General features: G+C 36.4%; 1 protein-coding gene across 1 annotated transcript in view; it reads right to left on the reverse strand.

The window, feature by feature from the left end:
* Window positions 1–22485, reverse strand: part of LOC108711120 (transmembrane protein 117) — an 86089-nt gene that overhangs the window by 18073 nt on the left and 45531 nt on the right. Inside the window, exons 5-6 of the mRNA XM_018252527.2 lie at window positions 14434–14531; window positions 345–504 (exon numbers count right to left, since the gene is read on the reverse strand). Of these exons, the coding sequence (XP_018108016.1) occupies window positions 345–504; window positions 14434–14531 (258 nt within the window). The remainder of the gene's footprint in view (window positions 1–344; window positions 505–14433; window positions 14532–22485) is intronic.

The raw sequence follows: 22485 nt of genomic DNA on the forward strand, positions 1-22485 counted from the left end.
AATAAATCAATTGTAATTTTTTCTGGACCATTTTAGAAGGACAATGTCACACTTGGGAAGAAAGTACAAAAAATATGGAAAACTCAAAGATGCACATATAAAACAAATATAGGTGCTGTCTATTGATGGGTGAATCTGAACCATTTCGCTTTGCTGAAAATTCGCAGTAGAAGTCTATGGGCAGCAAAATTGTTTTGATGTGCTACAGTTTTTTTTACCCATTGGAGTTTATGGACGTCATTTTCTCGACGAAACTTGTCAAAGAAATTTCGCTCATCACTAGTACAGTCATTTAATAAAGACCCGGGGTTTAATATAAAAGTGAACGGATACAAGAAACATACCTGCATAACAATCAGAAGGTCAAATACCAAGATAAATGAAGCTAGAAAGGCTCGGGAGGCCTCATCACTTGGCAAAAATCCCCGATTCAGCTTGTCCCAACTTATCCAGTCCGTGGTAATAACCAACACAACAACAGAGGTTAGGGTAAACAGAACAGTCCTGTAAAACAAAAATTGTTGCCCTTAATTTAAGCGAAAATAAAAGCATATTATTTAATTAAATAACATTTTAATCATTCACGTCGGTCTCTTCTTACAATCTACATTCCCTACCAAATTACACATACACTATGGTCAGTTTCATAGGGAGTCTATTAACCTTCCACTGGAAGGACATGCAGACACAAAGAGAACATACAAACTTCATGCAGATAATGCCCATATCTAGTAGTCCAGTACTAAGTAGTGACTTTTTGTTTTCTAAATAGAGTACATACAAGAGGGATCAATTATAAATGCAGAGACAGTGTGCAAGATGCAACAAAATGAGTGCAGTGCAGAAGCAGATTTTATAACTATGGATAGAAAATCCATAACTTATTTTGAAAATTACACAATTGTAAACAGTCTGGAATATCTGTAAAGGAATAGAGAGTTCAAAATCTCCACCTTATTACACACACAGAACCTTAGGTTCTCAATGATTCATAGAGGACTGAGTATTGGGCTCGAACTAATCTTGTACAAAGAAAATAGCAACTTTTATGAAGAACTAGCACCAAGTTCTGAACTGGCACCAAGTTTAATGAAGCCTGGACCAGTTCACACTTGCAGCAAAAAATATTGGCCAAGGTGGATAATTAGATTACCTGAACATAGATAATCCTCCTGCTTAATGGACTCCTGCAAACAAAACAGTCACAGCAAACGATGAAGAGAAGGGGTTGCATACTGTTAATTAGTATAACGTGCAGCAAAAAAAAAAAAAAAAAAAAAAATATATATATATATATATATATATATATATATATATATATATATATATATATATATATATATATATATATATATTTATATATATATATATATAAAGACAGCAGAAATCAGGTTTTTGATAAACTTTACAAGAAGGAAGTTAAATACAGTTCTACAGTCTACAGGAAGAAATTATTCAGCACAAGTTAAAGAAATTCAGGGATTTGTTCAACTATGTGAATCGAATATATACCTGGGCTCAGGACAGAGGACGAGATATTGGGATCCAGTTCATTTACACCTTCTCTTTGATTACTTGGAATTGTAGGCATATTAGTATACATAGAGTGCAATTTCTAGACAAGTGCATAGTGGGAATATATGATATCACCAATACAAAGGTGGAAAAAAAGATAGATAAGACACAAAATGCATGTCCACATATAAATGATAGATTTACAGAGGTCACACCAAGCTGAAATTGTCTCTTGGATACAATGGAATAGCTTTTTGATTTTCTGAATCACTTTCCTTCTCCTGATGCACAGCTCTCCTAATGAAGATCCTAACTAACTTGGGAGATGTATCTGATGTCAGTTATTCCTCGCCAGAATAAGTTAATAAAGCAGCTATCATTGCTGACAGAGAATTTTCACATGCCCTTGACTTCACAAGTAGGTACAAGGAATATGCAGACTTGACTAGAAAGTGAACGAGCTGATTCAACCAATTTTTTTCCCATTTTTATACTCAGCTTTTCAGTTTTGCTGATATGTAATATAGTGGTACTTTGAATAGGTTCTAGCCATTACCATTTTAATAAAAGGTCATAATGTTCTTAGTATTTTAGGAAAGAGCTTAAAAACTGTAAAATTAAATAATTATTTATAACCTAAATTGAAAGACAGTTGTATTGGGTGTATGCCATGCATATTTCTGCAAAGAACACTGGCAGAAGGCAGAGAAACATGCCAAATTCAGTATTATTTCCTGTGCATAATATGGAGAAAAAAAATTAAAACCTTTACAACTTTAGAATAAAAACCCATGCCTTTGGCAGTAGACAGACTTATTTATCACAGCAAATACAGTTGCCTTAATGCAAAAATGGACACGGTCATTGCTCACATTGACACCACTGATTAATTGTGCTTGCGTCCAAAGATGATCCTTGAACATCCCAATAGTTGAACTCGTGCAACCTCCTGTTCCAACCCTGGAGTTACCACAAACTTCAAGCTGGCGGTAATTCCAGGGTTCCCTCTGCAGACGGCGTTGATAGGCTTAGACTTCTGCTTAAAGAATCATGTGGCAGACATCATTTCTAACATGAGAATAACCTAACCTCTTACATTGGAATTGTGGGAAAAAAAACTGTGTTGCAGTTCTGACCTTGTATACCTTTTTGTTTCATTAGGGTCTTCTCTGTGGTTTGTCCCTGTTTGCTCCTGTAACAGGAGCAGTTGTATGCTACTGAAGGCTGCTGAGTTAACTTGTATCTCTGCTCAGCAATAATGAACATGACTTAAAGAGATACTGACACCAGAAATTAAACTTTTTTTTACATCTATCATAATATTGCTTTGAAAGCAACTTCTAACTTTGCCATAAAGTATTTGCACAATGTTTTTACATTACCTGTCTGATGCCCCATGTTCCTGTATGAGGGGGCTGCCATATTTGTGCAGCAGAAGTCCGTTAGCATTAGAAACTCTAACTGAGGGGCTGAGATGGGACAGTCAGGTTCTTTAGTGTCAGTATCAAGTCAGGGCTGCATTAATATTAAGTATAAAGGCCAGAGGTACCAGAGAAAGTCAATACTAGGTTTAAAATTGAATTCACAATTAAATACTTCCTTCTCTCACTAATTAGTGATGCACATTTTCAAGTTGTATTTGTCCTTCCCAAATCTTTATAGTTATTGACATTTTCTAAAAAGTTGGCCAGGTCATTAGTTAGCCTTATTAGAGAAAACCTGACTGTAGGGGGACCAGCAGGTCATTAAACAAGTGGGTTATGGTTTAAATTGGACAGGAGTTGGACAGGATTGCAGACTAGTTTGGAAGCAATGGAATCCAAAAGGCAGGTATTATAGTTTTGAAAAAAATCCAGAAATTTGCAGGCTTCCTCTTCAATCACAGGGTGTAAGGAGCACAGAAGAGACTGACGAGTGTTAAGGGAGGTGAACTGAATGGAGGAGGTTTTCCTCAGTTATGTAATTTCTTTACATGTTTTACAGTGCTCAGCATTATCTTGAACAGTGACTAAAGCAGAGAGTAATAAATTAAAGGTAGAGGAAAGGTTTGCAGGTTTTATAATAAATATATTGGGTTTGCCAGTTTATTATTGAGTATAGTGAAGTAAATTTGTTTGGCTAAGCAGAGGCTGGTGTTAAAGTAAAGAATATTTGTAGCTGCAAAAGTCTGTTCCTGACTGGCATTTTTGGCAGCAGTGTTCAAGTGTACATGGCCATCTCTGGAGAGCTGTGGAATGAGCTGTATGCCTAGGTTGGAGTGGTTTAGGTATTATGCATCTTACATTGGCAGGAGCAAAATCATTAAGTGCAATGTTGAGTGCGTTATAATAGACAGATGTGGCCAAATTAGGAGAGTCGATGTTTGAGATATTGTAGAAAAAAGAGTCAAAAAAGAAAGATGTGATTTCTCGAAGATTTTGAAGGGTATGGTACAGGTATTGGGGAGGTGCAGAGGGATCTAGTGTGAGTAAAAATGTGAGCAGATTGAGACTTTCATCCTCCCTCTCCCCTACTTGTGGATTGTATTACCCCACATTATCAAATATTTCCCAGCTGTTCACAGTTTCAAATGTTCCCTTAAAACTCACTTATTCTGTGAAGCCTAAACAACAACCTATTAACCTCTAATAGCTCCTTTACACCAGTCATCAATTCCCTCAATAAATCAACAGCCTTCACACTTCACATCCAGCTGGCCCATTATCACTTCACTAACATAAATATTTATCAAACATATTCTTATACCTTGCATCTCACATATTCCCACCTCTATAGATTGTGTGCAACAGCAGGAAGGACCCTCATCATTCTCTACAGCCATTTGTCTGTCAAATATTATGTACAGCGCTGAGGGATATGTTGGCACTTTATGCAGTTATAAACCAATTTCCAAAAAAGCCTTTCTTAAATAAAATATTGGTGATTTTAATAGTATACCAAATGCTTTAGGGGTCTAATTTACAGCCGCTGGTTGTATTTGTACTAGATTCCATTTCCCTGGCTATCGATGTAGCTATAATTGGAGTATAATCATTTTCTTTTGAGGGGGTGCCTTAGGCTAGTGTCATATACGGTTCTAAATATTTTTAGCAGAATATAGTTATGAGCCGTCACAGCTCAGCTTTCAAACTGAACAAATCTCTATTTTTATGTTTGTATGCTCAGCAGGCATGCATTTTAGGAATTTTGTACTTAGCAACTACTATAGTTAGGTCGAACAATTTTGCAATTAATACTCTTGTTTTGTCTTATATTGATGGATCTACTCTTCATAATAAGAACTTGTATTCCAATGAGAGTAATTGTATGGTAAACTCATTTACCTGGTCTATTATTTAAACTACAATTTTCTTTAGGTGAAAGCCTTTTGTGTGGAAAGTGTAGTCCTATTCTCAACTTTTTACATAAGTACTTGGAAAGGATTCCTCGTGCCATGTTTATATTGCTCTCAGGTCTGCTGTCTAATTACTTATGGTCATCATTTGCTTTAACCAGATTTAGTCCATCCTAAATCTGCTGAGATGATGGAATGAGGTAGAATGATGTGACAAGACTATTAAAGCCTGGTATATACCAGTAGGCTGTTGGCTGTGCACAAAACAACAGAGCCATAAACTTAGATTTTAAGGAATGGGCTTAGTCATACAGTTGAGTTTTTCTTCAAAATTATACAGATAATATTAGCACTCATTTTGAGGAAGAATGTCAGATTTCCCTTGGGGTCTATGGTAGTGACAACATGCACAATAACCCTGTATCTGAGCAGAAATAGATCTGCTAAAATTGACAGTGAGTCATACTTGTCACTCTGACAAGCACCTATCCTGATTCTTGAATAACTTTAAATCTTGAAAGTTTGTACAAAATTGTAATTGAATCATTTTATATATAACAATTACTTATTCAAACTGGTTTTTATTTGTTTATCCCCTAAAATAGTGACTAACTGATGTGGGTTGTGTTTATATAGTCAATGTTATTAATACAAACCCATTAGAGAAATCTTCTGAAAACAGTTTTAATTTAAAACTAAAAACTGACTAATGTCAAATGTTTAGTTAGTGTGAAAAATATAGCATTACTGAATATGTTGCATTCTTTCCCCTTCCAGCCACAGATTTTTATTAACTATGCTACGCCCCTCCTTGCCTTCAATGTCTAAAGGGCACATAGTCATGCAGAAAAATTAACCTCACTGCTGCCCCCCAAAACATTACATAAGCAGTAGCATTGGTTTTATGGAATGCACTTAAAAGCACTGTCAGTCCCATACAGTACTTTACATATGGGTGTCAGTGTGTGCAGAACTAACTTACAGGACATTCTCTTCTTCCCTATTCTGCAGCTGTTCTTAAACAGACTTTTGTCATTTGACTGTTCTGCTTTAATTTGCTGGGCCATCTCACTTTCACTGAAGCAGGATAAGTGTAGGATTCGATTTGCTGAGGCATAACCTCCTGTTCACTATCCTATCAAACAATACTGTCTCCTGACTGAATAAAAATGCACAGAAAATGCATAAAATGAGAAAACTGTTTTGATAAAAAGATTTGCTTGTATCAGAAATCATCCACTGAAAATGGCTGTTAATGATGCAGCTTGCTCTCCTGACCTCTCATTTGGGCCGTTGTATGGAGGGATCTTGGAAATTTAATGCAGAATCTGTTAATTAAACCAAGACACTTTAAATATAATGGTTATCAGCAGTGTTATGTCATACAACATGACTTACAGGAGCCAAGCAGGCAGGAGAGGGTAAGCAAGGTCCTTAGACTGCCATACTTCTACTAATGTCAGTTACCACTGTCTTATCCAAACTACAGTAACTAAAATAATCCCAAACTAATGATATATTTTACACAGTATACTAGACCAGTCTAAGCGATCTAGTTGCCAAAAATGTAACCATTTACCCTGGGTCATATCAGCAAATTATGAAATTCTAATGCATTCTGATAATTAGAGAATTAATTATGACAAACAATGTAGCTTTCAGAGATCGTAAGAGAACTATATAACTTGACATCCCATCATTTGATAACAAAAGTCATTTCATATGAGTGTAATATCAAGAAGAATATTTTTTTTAAACTTGCCACACGATTACTCATCTGAAGGCACCTCAATTAAACTAATCAGCCGTAAACCCTAACTTGCAAAAATGGTAGGTATCTCCAGTAAAGAGAGCCTCAGCAGATTACAAGCATCATAACATAAGCAGTATTACATTTGGGATTGGCACTAATTGCTGTCAGTAAAATAAATCTCTTCTTAGTATATAGTTAGCCAGAAAAAATTCCATAGATGTTGGTTCCATGAGGATTTGTCCCTGTGGAGTGCTCAGAAGATGACAATAGATAGGAGACACTAACCTGCAGAGTCTCTACTAAAGCCGTCAAGATTTAGATGAAGCAATATGTGGAGGTATTCCCCAATTACAACAATACCAAACGATGTAGATATATAAATATGCATTATGTTTTTGAAAACACACACACATACAGGTATGGGATCCATTATCCTGATACCATTTATCCAGAAAGCTCCAAATTATGGAAATCTCCCATAGACTCCATTTTATCCAAATAATACAATTTTTTAAAAATGATTTCCTTTATCTCTGTAATAATAAAACAGTACTTGTACTTGATCCAAACTAAGATATAATTAATTGTTATTGGAAGCAAAAAACTGCCTATTGGGTTTATTTAATGTTTTCATGATTTTCTAGTAGACAAAATATGAAGATCCAAATTATGGAAAGATCCACTATCCGTAAAATGCCCTACATATAATAATATGTAGGGCATCAGACAGCCCTTTCCCCTGTTCTGCCTGTGACATCACTGAACCCGGTTACAAGCAGGGAATTCCCTGTGCTGTCAATCCCAGTTTACAGTATCTTTACTGCAAAGAGGCTCAGGACACCTGATCGCCATAGCAACGGTGCCAAAATGAGTGTACCAACAAAGGGTTAGAAATATATATATATATATATATATATATATATATATATATATATATATATATATATTTCTGTGGGGACTCATTCTTGGAGCTGGGTTTTTGTGCCTGCTCACCTGTATATGAACTATTTTTTACCTGGAACGGGCTAAACAGTATGAAATGAAAATACAAGATATTATTCAAAAACTTAGTGATATTATTTAAAACTGACAGTATATCAGAAAATGAATGTGTCTAAGGTTGAAATATGCAGTGTTCATATTTTTTAAATACAGGTAAAACCCCATAATTAATACAAAACCAGGGCTTTTTTTTAACGTGAAACTGATGAACCAAAGCATTTCTTAACATCAATGTTTAAAAAGAAAAATTTCATTGAAAGTCTGGCGGAATTACTGCTTTAGAAACAGAACAATTGCACGCTTAAGTGTAAGGCCCACACTGTGAAATTACTTTTTTTCATTGTAGAAAACAAACTCTAAAATATGCCCGACATCCTGGTAGAATTTTAATAGCTTGCTACAGTCCATGGGTTGTTCTTTCTGCCCTCTGAGAGTGAATATAAATAGCAACTGTCATTCAGCAGCAACACAGAGTGCAGCGCAGCATGCTTTCCCGAGAAATGTGTACAACATCAGAACAAAATGAAAAAAGAGCGAATCAATTAAACTGAGACATATAAGCCTCATATAGGTGTCTGAATGTCATAAAAAGCATTTTCACATATTTAATAGTCGTATTACATTCATCACATGGGCTACCCTATATTGTTTGTCAGGCAAAATCATTGAATCTCATATATTGAGAAAAAATATTTAAAATTTGATTTTCAAAATAATATTCTAAACAGAGTATATGGCATTGTAGTGGCCAGTGTACTGCTTAAATTATTGCATGATATACTGTACATCTGCTGATTTATTCTGTAAACATTCCTGAAATATTTATATAGCCAACCAATCGACTTTCTTTATCTGCTGTTTGAAAAGTTCATTTGCTTTTTCGGAGTCAGCACAAATGACTTGAAAGGAAGCACAGGAAGCATTTTATCAGTGGTCACAGACCAAACAAAAGACCAGAGCCTTGCAAATTAAAGAAAATCTTTTAAACTATGAAGCTATATATTGGTTCTCTAAACATTTGCAAGAACATTAAAGGAAAACTAAACCCCCCAATAAGAAAAGCCCCATCTACTACCCTAGATAGTCCCCCCTCCCTGCTTCCCACCCCTCCCTGCTCCCCCCCGCATAGTTCATTAATCCTGAAAGTGTCCCGAACAGCATGCTCACGTATCTGTTCAAGTATCTGTGCAGAGTAGCGCAGCGGACCTCCTGGGCACCATCTTGCGGATCTTCGGTTTTCTGTATGGGAGAGCCATATTGGAGCATGCGCATTGGAGCAGTCCTGTATTTGTAGCAACTGCGCATGTGCCAAAAGTGCAGTGAATTGCCAAAGGGAAGGAAAATACGAAGATAGCACCCATGAGCTCTGCTGCCCTATTCTGCACAGATACTTCAGCATGCTGTTAGAGACACTTTCAGGAGTAATGAACTATCTACTCCTGAGGGGGGACTATCTAGGGTAGATGGGGCTTTTTTATTGGGGGGTTAGTTCTCCTTTAATTCTCCTGTTCAATAACCATTCAGTAGAAATATTTTTACATGTTCTGTATCAAATTTGACTTTTTATGCAAGTGACTCAGATTGTAAGCACTATAAAAACAGGCAAGTTGGATTTGACAAAGCATTTAAGAACTAGATAATTTCCTATGACTTTGACATTTTACTGGACAATGCACCAAAGGCACAAAAAAAAAATTGGATACAAAAAAAAATAATTGCTTGCAATGGTGTTTAGTGAGATAATCAGTGGCGGAACTACCAGAGGAGCAGGGGGTGCGATTGGGCCAGGGCCCGCACCCCCTCAGGGCCCCCCGGCAGCTTGCACACCACTGATTTCTGGCAGAAAATCACGTACGAAGGGGGTGGGGGCCCAGCTGCACGTCCCGCACCAGGGCTTGCCCCCCTCTAGTTACGTTACTGGAGATAATCTACAAATATGTTAACTTTGTGTTGTAAAATATAGATGTACACACACATACACTTCTCTTCAAACATGAGATAATTATTCTAATTACATTCATATTTTCTCTTTCTAAATGGGAATTAAGATCGAAAGGTCTGTATGGTAGAAGGAAGAACGAGGTATGGTATCATTAACCTTAGCAACATTTTGTTCTCTGCAACTTGCCTTTCAATATGCTGATGTTGCTGTAGCAATTAATGGGATACCAACTCAGGCCAACTATGCTGAAATGCAATTTTTGATGGCTTCCTGGCCTTTGCCCTGTATGTATGGTTGCTAAATTGCTGTTAAGCAAGTAGTTTAATTGGTTTGTGGGAAGAATAAAAGTCTAATCAGTAAACGGTTTTCATAAAAGGCAGATGTACTGTAGATACTTATGATATAGGTAATGCAAGGACAGATGTATACTGTATGCTGTTAATTCATTTTGAGCAAATTCTAGCAAAATAATAATAAAAGAAATACAATATTTACATGTAAATAATCTCCTGGCTAATTGTATTACTATTTTTAATAATATATAATATAATATAATATAATATATATATATATATATATATATATATATATATATATATATATATATATTTGATATAATAATCAAATTACTGAAGGTGTTATGATGAAACATTTACAGAGAGCGAACCAGCTATCCCAAATGATTTCTCTGGATATTCTTGAATTTTCTGAGCTCCACGCCTATTGGTTAATTGAATTATGATGCAAATTTTATGTACTATTTGTGAGCATATGTCAATCATTCTTACCCAAATTACTTACCCATACTAATTTATATTAGATAATAAAAATATCTGGGGTAAGTTTGTGATTAAACAACTGTGTTCTTACTTTACAGCTCTCTCAAATGATTTCTTTACATATGACAGCCCAAATGCAGAATGGATTTATCTTAAGTGCAAGTGCATTTTAGCTGGAAAGATTCTTTTTGCTTTAATTAAATTCATATCATGTACAAATAAAGCAGCACTTATTAAAGTACACTATATGGCCAAATGTATTGTAACAGCTGCATTTCTAACATCTTATTTTCGAACCCAGGATATTAATATAGAGTTGGTCGCCCCATAACAACCCCATACTCATCTGGAAAAGCTTTTCACAAAATTTTAGAACTCTCAACAACAAGATTAATAGTGAGATTGGGCAATGATGTTGGGTATGGCTTGCAGTAGGCATTTCAATTCATCTCACAGTTGTTCAGCTAGGTTTAGGATAAAACTTTGTGAGGACCAGCCATGTTTTTCCATTCCAGTCTTTACAACCTTTGTTGACCTCTTTTTGTGAATGGGAACATTATTTTGCTGATACAGGAAAGTGCCTTCCCCAGGAAAATGTAATGTTTACTGATATGGAAGGTTAAATGTAATGTTGACTAAAAGGAGCATTCAGGTAAGTGTAATGTTCAGCAAAACAAAAATGTGAAGCAAACTTAGACTTTAATTCAGATGGCATATAATATCTCACAAGGTAACTCCATTTCCAAACATAGCCATCACACCGATATCAAGAAATGTAGTGCCATGGTGACCATGTGATGTCAAAACAAAGTTTGCCTTATTTGCCAACAACATGATCAAATGTTTATTTAGTTAATTGTAGTAAAAGGACAAAAATAATTCAGGCTCACAAAATGTTCAGTTATTAAAATGGAATATACAGGTGGAAAGTTTAGTGCAACGGAATGCTCACATAATGTTTATTGAAATGGATTGTTCAAGTAAATATCAGGGCTGATTTACTAAAAATCTATTTTTTTCATGAACCGTATTTCTTTGCTAAAAATTAGTTTTTTACACTTATCGAAAAACGCTAAAATTCTAGAATTATTAAGTGTAAAAATCACGAAAAACTGTAATACAAAGTCAATGGGAGCTGCGCTAAACCTATTGAATTGTTTTTAACCATTCAGACTTTTGGAGGTTTTTGGATTTTTTTCACTACTAATTGTCCGTAAAACTTGAATTTTTTGAGGTTTTCGCATTGTTTTGTTTTTTTAAATACATTTTATATTCAAATCATTAACTTTCATGGCATTCGTGGTTTTGGAGAAAACGAGTTTAGTCGTGGTTTTTCGATGTTTAATAAATGGGCATCCCCATGTTTAAAGTAATTAGAGTGTTTAGGTAAATGTAACATTGAAGTTAAATGTACTTTTTACTGAAAAACAATGTTTAGACATACAGAAGTTAAAAGGAATCTGCAGAAAAAGAGATCAAGTAAATTCAATGTTTATATTTTACCCAGACATTGGAGTTCAATGAAATTCCATTTTATTAAACATTTTGTTGCCAAAACATTATCACTTGAACTTTTTTGAGTATGATAAAATGCTTGTGTAAATTGAACAATCTGGTAAAAGAATCGTAACATTCCATGTCAAAAATAGTTACTTTTCACTAAACATTAAATAATATTCATTTTCAGTAACCACAAAGTTGAATATTTCTTTTCACATAACAATTCATTTAACAATACGTTGCATAAAAATTTCATCTCTGCATGTATAGAAGCAGTAAAACTTTTAAATAAAAATGTGCATACATTCATTTTGAGTTTAAAGAACGCATTTTAAATAACCGTCATATTCAGTTATATTACTCATCCTTCCTCAAAACATGTAATGATGCAGAAAGAAAAATGTTTTGAAAGCATTTTGCCTCCTGCCTGTATTACATTGCCTGTATTACATTATAAAAGTACATTATAAAAGTTATACAGTGTACATTAGTATTTACTGTTATGATATTACATAACAGCAGCTGTAGGTTTGTTTTCCTGCATATTGATATATGATCAGGTGCAGGGAGTTGCAAGGGAATAAATGCAGCAGTTACGGGATAATTTATGCTTAATTGCAGGGAGTTGCAAGGGAATACATGCAGCTGTTCTGGGACAATTTATGACCAGGTGCTGCGAGTTTCAAGGGAAATGCAGCTGTTGTGGAACAGTTTATGGTCAGACACAGGGAGCTGCAAGGGAATACATGCAGCTGTTCTGGAATAATTCATGATCAAGTGCAGGGAGTTGCAAGGGAAAATGCAGCTGTTGTGAAACAGTTTATGGTCATGTACACGGAGTTGCAAGGTAAACATGCAGCTGTTATGGAACAATATATGTTTAGGTGCAGGGAGTTGCAAGGGAATAAATGCAACAGATGTTCTGGAATTGTATAACATATAATAACAGATGCAGGGAGTTATAAAGGAAAACAAAGATGTTGTTTGCTTTTTGTATACAACATAATACTGTGTAGAAATGACTATGGTTACACTAACTGCTGATACACATTGCCACCAGAAAATAATAAAATACTTCTAGTAGCAGATATGTTTTATTCATACAGAAGTTTGCTTTTCTTTTTTTCCCCAATTATTGCAGGGCAAGGGAAAGGAACCAGCAGTGAGGGGAGAGGGGAGGAGGGAGGAAAATGAACAGGGCCGAGAGGGGTTAAATAAACAGGGCAGAGAGGGAGAGAAAGGAACAGTTCAGGGAAGGTAAAACAAGCAGTAAGGGTTAACAGATGTCTGCAGGGAACGACTGAGTGTGACATCACAAACACACCGACTCCTCCCTCACTGGCTGTTGCTCTGTAGCTTAGGCAGAAAGAGCCGGTGGCTGCAGAGTCATATATTGGGAAATATTGAATATTTCAAGCTAATATGGACGTTTTTGACCCAAAAGTTATTGAATTAAAAACGATTTCTTTCTGTTATTCAAAGCCTTCAGAATAAAGGGATTCAGGATACCGTACCTATATTTGGTAAACAGGATGTTTGGTGAATGGAAATGTCCAGTTTAATGTGATATTTAACAAAATTTTAGTTTAGGTAAACTATGTGAATAATAATAAATACAATTTTTAGTTCAACAAAATATTAACATTAAGATTGCGTAAACATTCTAGAGGGATTCCAGTCTGATACAGTCTGATCTTGTTTCCTATTCCCTGACTGTCCAAAAACATTCTATTTTAGTAACATGGCATTCAACTGAATATATAATTTACTGTAATATTCCAATTAATGTTTCATGTTTATTTATTCCCACCCCATTTGGACAGGGACCCACCCTGGCTAAAGGGGAGTCACAGGTCAGCACCAACTCCAAATTCTTTTAATGTTCGACCCTACCCACAAGGCATGGTTTGGGTGGTCCAAGGATTCTCCAGTCTAAATGGCCAAATCTACAAAACTCAGTACTTTTCAGAAAACTCACTATTGCCAGTATTGTGTTGTGCAATTTCAATTAACATCTGTTATGGAGGTATTATGCAACAATTTATATTGTTTTTGTTTGTTACATACACAACAGACAAGGTATCCTGGGGCATTATAACAAATGGCAATAAATGTAACCTTTATAGAAGATCAGGTCCCTGCATCTACCACTGCCATTGCAGACCTATATGGCTATGTTAAATAATTACAGTTTCAAATTAGAAAACTTGCAAATCGTTGATGAAGGGCTCGCACATACCAGACCACACTCCCTGAATTGATGTAGTAAAAAAGTATTTATTTAAGCAAAAACATCACAGCAAAGCCTAACGCGCTTCATACCTAAGGGGCACTTAGTCATAGGCTGAATGTATTAATTATAAGCTTCTTGAAATTAGAAAGCTTGCCATGTTTGTGTGGCTTCTCTTTTTAAAATTTAAAATATCACAATAAACTGTGTAAGCTCCCATTCTGCATGTTATATAGAATTAGTGTGGCTCTTTTAATATTTTGTGTTTCAGTGTATGACATACTTAGTGGGGTCTGCTATAGATGGTAGGCAATGTAGGTTATGTGGCTGTATATCTTCTAATTTAAGGATGACATAGCTGAAGAAACATGAACATACCAGAACAAGATTATCCGTGTGTTTCCTTTTCTCCAAAAACGTCTTGCTGGCTTGCCCCACTCTGGGTATTGATTGTCCTGAAGCATCAAATCAGTGACCTGCAGATATGCAAATTTAAATGATAAAATCCCATATATGTGTTTAATTTTGATGTACAACCAACTAAAAGTAAATTGTTTAGCCTTGTTATATAAAATATGGCATACATCTTATTGACAAATGAAACCACAGCAAAACACTGATGATTTTGCTTTCCTCATTATTTAAAAATGTGGTGTTCCATAAATTTTCTTTGAAAAAGTCCTGAACTTTGTCCTCAGACAAGCAAACTGCTTTTCAAGAATGGTGTTTCAATACATTTCATCTGCAGCACTAAATCTCTGACCTCCCATAATTTATTTGATTTTCAATGCCGTGCAACCTAATCTACTAATGCAGCCTCTTTTCTTATAAACCCTACCCTTCCAATATTTCCTCTGACTTTCATAATACATTTGTTGGCATTTTCTACGCCATCTTTTGCAAATGTTCCTTTTCTCTAGTTATCCTGCCAATAGTGATAGCTGCTAGTTTATTTTTGGCATTTGTTCCTCAGTCAGTTCTGTCAAGTACATCTTTTTAGCTTACCCCTTGATTTCCTTGCCACCAGAATTGTAATCAAGTGAACTTGTAACTTCTTGAACCTCTTGTAACTGTTTCTTTATGTCCTTTCCTGGTTCTGTATGTGCTATACCTTGCCTTATACTATCCTGGTACAGTATAATGGGTTTGTACAATTTCCAATCCATTAAGAATGCTTCCACTCTTCATGATTAATCAAATTTTTTTTCCTGTTCTGATGCCAATGTAATCTTCAGCTTTGTAAATTCATTTTTCAGTCCTGTTCGCACTAGCCCGTGGGTCTTCTGGGTGGGTCACACACAAAAGTCCTTTAATGAAAGGCTCCTCCCTAAGGGAGGTTACAGTATAAACAAACTGGGTTCTTTCCAGTTAGGATGCTGTAATGTACTAAGAATGAAAGATGAAAGTGTCCAACAGTGCTCTTTTGAACTGACTTAGTCCTTTGCAGAAAAAGAGTACATGGCGTAATTAAATATTTACATAAATATATGCATAAATTTAGATCAAGAGATAAATGCCTATGTTGTAAGTATTTGGACATATTTATGAACAATTTGCAGCCACATAGTTGCAGCGTCCTTTCTGCGCAGATAGCTTTCAATTGACTAAAAAAAGGTTAAGTGTCCCACAAACTACACTGACCAAAGACCACGAAATACTCATGGCACCACCCTCTGCTATTAACAGGTTGCACCCCTTTAATACAATGGGGATTATGTAATAATTGGAAACAACTCAGCAATTGGTCAATAGGTGCTATTTAAGTATACTATTCCCCTTACTGTCACTTTAAATACAGCAGCCTGAGCTCTTGAATGATATAAAAAAAAAAAAAGACTGTATATTCATACTGCACACAAAGACAAATGTCAGGTCACTTGCAAATAAATTAGCGACTGCAGAGATAGCAATTAAGGAATGCATTCTCTAATGCAAAATCCAATTAGCTTTTAAAAAAATTCAATTCATTTTCTAGGCAAAAGGCAGAGAAAGTTTGCATAAATTAAAGCAATTTATTGAAAAGCACTGCATCAGATAAAATACTTGCATGCAAATCTTAAACTGCCAACACTTAACTATTAAATATAAATACACATTCACTATTATTAACTGGCAATGTTACAAACTGTAAGAGAAAAAACTTACACAAACTGCTGGTTTTAATGGAAGAGGGATTTTATGGTAAAAGTAAGCAAAGATTTAGTTTTTCAGCAGACTGAAACAGGTTCTATTTGCAGCATATGCACTTGTATTTTGTCCACAGTCTACCTTTTATTTTAACATGTCTAGACCCTGCTAATAAAAAGCAGCCACAAAGGACTTCATGTACTCACCACATGCATATTCTTTAACAGACATGCAGTGTCGTGTAATGAGATGTGATAGTAGTATGGAGTGCTTGTCTTATTTCGATTTGAAATATAACCCGATGTGTGCACTGATTGCATTCTTATGGGGCAAATACTGCTAATTCAAAGTCAGTATTGATCTCAATTATAGTGTATATTTGTTGATAACTGCACTATTTCTCTATGTGGGTTCTTGATCTTGCACCATGGGCATGATGCAAAAAATAGGTTGAATCCAGCATGCTTTTGCACTTTGTGCTCCAAAACATGGAAGCCAGGGTGCAGAAAATTACAGCAGGAGATGCAGAAGAAACATCACAGGGGTAATTTACAATGTAGAAGACAGGGCTAAAAGTGCAAAAAAGGGCACAATACATAATGTTTTGCACTTTGGTCCTGTTATCCATGCTAGTTGAATTCATGCAGGTTCAGCAGCACTGTATCCATAGAGGCCAAGCAAGGGGATCATGTAGGAGTCCCCCTCCTGCCTTCCTGCTATGTCTCCCAACCCGTGGCAGGCACAGGTCACTTATTTCCTGTCCTATGGCAAACAGTAGGGATAGAACTGCGTTGTGCCTGCCCACTGACACTTAGCTCTGACCCAAACTCCAGAGTGAAGCACATAGTGTAGCACTGACCCTTTTGCAAGTTGAAAGTGAATGCTAAGGGATGTGTTTCTGCACAGGGACAGTAATAAATTATAATTATATATGTGTATATATAACTTTGTTCATGTAGTGTTACTAGGATATGTTTTGCTGTAAAACTTTACAACATGGAGGCCAATAGCCACCAAAAGTATGTATGATTTTAAAGAAAATATGCAGAAAGACATGATAAAATGGAGGTAAGAAAAAGAAAAGAGCATTACGGATACAAATGCAGCAATGGATGCTGCATGTCTGAAATATGCCCCAAAAGAGAGGTACAATCATTACCAAAATTTCAACTGGCTTTTTTATGCATTTACAACATCCTCTCCATGGTGATTATCAGCGGATACCACTGTACAGCAAATTTCTTTTTAGTCTTATAGTTTGATAAATAATCCCCTCAGTGTTTATTTAAAGGAGAAGGAAATACATTTTTACTTGGTGATGCCAAAAGTTAGGCACCCCCAAATGATTGTATCTACTTACCGGACACTCCTGGCCGGTGCTCCTGTCAGCAGAAAACTGCACCAACCCAGGGTTATTATAGCGAGCACCACGGAGCGATAGTCTTTCTGCTTCTTCTTTCTTCAAATTTCCTAGGGCAGACGCATGCACAGTAGAACTAAATAGCTGACTTTTTCATTAAAGGCTGGCTTTTCGAACTACTTAGCATGTGCAGCCGCAAGAAGAAAGAAGAAGCAGGAAGATGATTGCTCCATGGTGCTCGCTGGAATAAGTAAATATCACTTCGGGGTGCCTAACTTTTGGCACACCCAAGTAAAAATGCCTTTCCTTTTCCTTTAAGCTTTGGAAACCTCTGCAAACAACAAATATAACAATGTGTTAAAGAGGATGTTCACCATCATAAAGCTTGCTGTAGTTAGGTAAAACTTTGTTATACATATGAATAAAGCAACATTAACTATTCCCCTCAATATATTGTTCAGCTAACTAGATTTCCATTAGAGATCCTCTGCTGAAAGTGTCAGCAATCACCTAAATGTCACTGCTGCTGATCTGGATCCTGACAGAATGTTAAATGTAGTAATGTGGCAGTATCCAAATTTCTGGATAGGCAATAGAAACAATGTAAAAGCAAATATGCAAAAACACATTCTCGTGGAGTCAGCTTCATTTAACCAGCAAAACAGACAAAGAACTGATTCTCTAGGTAGAAAACGAAGTGTTTTATAGTGATATAATCATATATAATGCAGAAAACAGATTATATGAAGTACTAATAGCTTTCTAAATGATTTCCTGCTAGGCATGTAATGGAGGTGAACATCCCTTTGAATGCTGAAAATGGCTCATTTGTGTTACAGCGGTAACTTGTTTTACTGGCCTTTAAAATCAGAACAATCTCAATATTCTTCTTTCCAGGGATGAACATTGCTTATCTGCCAGTTTATACGTACATATCTGGCCACCTATAGAGAATTACAGAAGAAAGCGGTTTTGTCTAAAACATATTGCATAGGCTTCATATGGATTGAGACCTTGGCTTACATGTTTGCCTCTTGGTAATAAATCTCCCTTGATACAGATAAATGATAGATCTTCTTGTCAGAGATTGAATATTGCAGGAAATCTTTGTAAAACACCTGCGGCGGGATATGTATTCGACATTAACAAACAAGCCTGTCTCTGGTCCTGATTTAGCAGCATTATTGCAGTCACAACCCTTAATCATCAGGGCACCAAACAGATTACCTGAAGCCCCATCATAATGGAAAAAGCAAACAAGGATCATGAAATAAATTCAAAATGTCTTTAAACAAGAACAACATTGTTCTTCTGGGGTTTCTGCAATTTGTTTTCACAGTTCCCTTCAAATATGGGCAGTTATTTTGTTCTGCTGCAATTTTACTTGTGGGACATGTTATTGTACTCAGCATAATGTTTTATTAAATAGTTTATGTTTTTTAGATTTCATTATGCATAGATTATGTCTTGACAGCTAGATCAGTTACCATGGTGACCCAAAATTCTATGCCAGATTATGCCACTAGGTAATGAGATTTGCTGCTTTATTAATGGCGAGTAAAACAAATAGATGTGATGAACAGACACAAGGGAGATGGCTTTCATTAGATTGTTCAGCAGCATTTTCCCCTCTCGTTTAATGTAGTTTAGGAATTCTGCTTTGCTTGATTTATTTTAAGTAACAGTATTTACATTAATAAATGTGTTAGTCACTGTGTGGGGCATCCATGGACTGGTAGTATATGCAGGGCACAGTGCTGTACTGCACCAATGTCTGACTGAAAACATTATTGCTCTGAATTTATTCCAGTAGTACCAGGCTTGAGGGAAACCGGGAAAAAACCCGTTGGGCCCTTCCGACCCAGGCCTGCTCCCTGCTGGAAACTCTCTGCACTCAGCATGAACTCCCTCGATTGCGGCCCCAGTGGGTCAGGACACCCCACCCGACCCTGATTAGTACTGGCTACTGAACAGGGCAAAGAACATGCATTTGCTTTACTTTGAAATTTAATGGTATATTAAACCACACCTATTGTTTATTTGGTATTTTGATATTATTGACAAATTTGGCATTTGTATTTGGTAGTTATTATATAGTGCCTGTAGCCCAGCAGCGTGAAACTCTTTTGAGGAAACTTTGGAAAACCAAGCGCTCTGAGTGCCATCCCGTCGGCAATTTAGATTCTAGCCGGCGGGAAGGCTTTTCAGGGAGATCAGTCACCCGAAGAAGAGGAGATTTGTCACCGGGCGACTAAATCTCCCCGAATCTTAGCCTGTGCCCTTACCCTTAAACAATTTAATTTTTTGATGTTACTGGTCCTTTAAATTTTGTCCTGAACTTTGCACTTGCACAAAATTTATCAGAGCTTAACACGCACATGTGTATAGACCCAAGTTCTTTTGTGAATATTGTCAAGTGTGTATATCTGTGCACTTTCCCCTTGAGATTGCATTTATAATATACAGTAATAATCTATTAGGGAAATGTGGCAAGCATTCCTAGATTAACTTCTACAGGCTTAATCGTATTAAAGAGAAAAATATAACTGGTTTTGACACATGCTCATTCAGTTGGGAATATGTATGGATGGATTCTGGGATTTAAAAAGTCCTTTAGCTTCAATAGCAATTCACAGTTTTCTATAATGATCTAATCAGCATGTGTGACATTAATGTAGTGCTTATTATGCATTTTCTGCAGCAACCTCACTGGCATGTCTACATTGTTATGGCTAAAGGGGTTGTGATAAAGAGGGATTGGGTGAAAATAGTCACATTAGGCACACTGTATTTTGAAAGCCTCCAAGTTATCATTGTAGACGATTCTAAACTTGCTTGCCTGCATCTTACAACACTGGTCCCTGCTCCAGGGGCGATCCTGGCGCCTCTGCCGCCTGAGACAGCAGCAGTTGCTGCTGCCCACCCTCCCCCGGAAATTCTCTCTTAAAGTACCAGGAGCAGCATTTTTGCTGCCCCTGGTACCTAGTGGGGCGCTGCCGCCTGAGGCAACAGCCTCAACTCGCCTCATTGGCAAAGCACCCCTGCCCTGCTCCCAGCAATGGCTGGCACCCATTCCCCTCATGTTGAATTTGCATGTGTGACCACTGGAGGCAGTGGCATGGGGGCTTTGGAGATTCTCCGATATATATATATAGCGTTATAATTTATAAAATGCTGTATTTGGTAGGACTTTGCTGAACTACTAGCAAAGTAGGATCAAGTTTTATTGCCATTCTTTAGGTGTTGTTGTTACCAGCAATTCCAGCTTGCAAATGTAAAGGTTTGAAAAATGTTGTCCTATAAAACAAACTTTTCTTCTAACTACATGCCACCCCTGTCCCACCCGAGAATGCAAATTATACTGCACTTTGCACACTGCCCTCCTACTAGGTTTATAGATTATAAATTACCCCAATAAATGTATAAATTCAAAACAGTTTTAAATTACAGAGTAGTTTGCCACTGTGAGTCAAATTTCTCCTGATTGGTAATCCATTGCAACCTGCCAGTGATTGTCCTACCTTCAGCTATCTGAACAAAGTTAAAACAAAAATGTAAGTGCCGTGGTTTACTAGCCAGGTGCAACTATTTTTAAATGACCTTGATTTCGTGCCAGTTTTAAATCTGTGTTATGTTCACATTGTTGATTTGGTACTTATAACCTTCAATCCAATAAGGAAATTTCCAACTTCAGATACATCCATTTAAATTTCATCAAATGTACAAAAAAACTTTTATTTGGAGCCAGGTTTTAATGCCAGCAATTTCACTCCATCTGTCCTCCTACTGTACTGGACATTCTCTGATTAGTTAAACTATACATTATTAATTAAACATAGAGGAACTAAAATGACAGCACATAAAGGCCATCTGGCACATCTTGCTTTTTTAATTTGCATAGCCTCTGAAAAATGTTCAAGTCCATTTGATTCCTGTCTTCTGTCCTAATTCAGAAGACTAATGTCTACCAAAAGCATTTGGGAATTGCTTCACCTCAGGAGCACTTTCATCAAGATGCTACTAGGTCTCAATAATGTGCTTTTACCTTGCACATGTTTTATCCAGCTTAAATATCTTAGATAAACTTGCAAAATGTAGTTTGTAGTTTTTATTTCTTTGAGGTGAAAAAATTAGGGAAACCATAATGTGACTAATTTTGACATACGTTTGACATAATTTACTGATGCTTAAGTCTACAACAAATATCACTGTGTGACTGAATTTATAGATTTGTTATTGACTTATTACTAGAAAGGAAAGCCCTGGACAAGAGACAAGAGATTTGAATGACTAGCAGTCAAATTACACTGGTTTATATTTAAAGACTGGCAAAATCAGATGAAGCTGTAGAGTGGGTGAGAATGAATGAGTTAAGGCAGGGAAATGCCATGGTGGGTGTAAAAAGAGGGATGTGATGTCAGGGGGAAAAGCAGTTCACTTCCTTATGTTCTGAGCAGGTAGAAACATCCCACCCACCTTCCCCTTTTTGGCATATTTTGTGAAATGTCAGGAGTTTCTCTTTATATTGTCATATTATCAAATAATAAGCAATTGTGTATGTATTCCTGCATGTATTGTTATATTGTGGTTTCGGTAAAGTTATACTGTATAAACATGAGAGAGTTTGCATGTTATTATTCAATTTTAATGAATATCAAATGCTTAATACAGGGAATTTTTCCGATTGCCATTGGGGTCAGGAAGGAATTTTTTCCCTCTTGAGGCATAATTGCCAATGGCTTCAGGCTGGGTTTTTTTGCCTTCCTCTGGTTTAAAACAGTGGATATGATAATGTATTTTAGGTTTTATTTGTCACAGGTAAATTTAGAAGAGGGGAAAAAGGAGGTTCTCTCCTGTGACTGCACAGTGGGTTGATTGATACCGACGCTACTACTGCTTGTGCTAGGTGACAGCCTGCTTGGATTTCCTATCATCGAAACACT

Source organism: Xenopus laevis, chromosome 3L (genome assembly GCF_017654675.1).
Source record: "Xenopus laevis strain J_2021 chromosome 3L, Xenopus_laevis_v10.1, whole genome shotgun sequence".
Classification (NCBI taxonomy): domain Eukaryota; kingdom Metazoa; phylum Chordata; class Amphibia; order Anura; family Pipidae; genus Xenopus; species Xenopus laevis.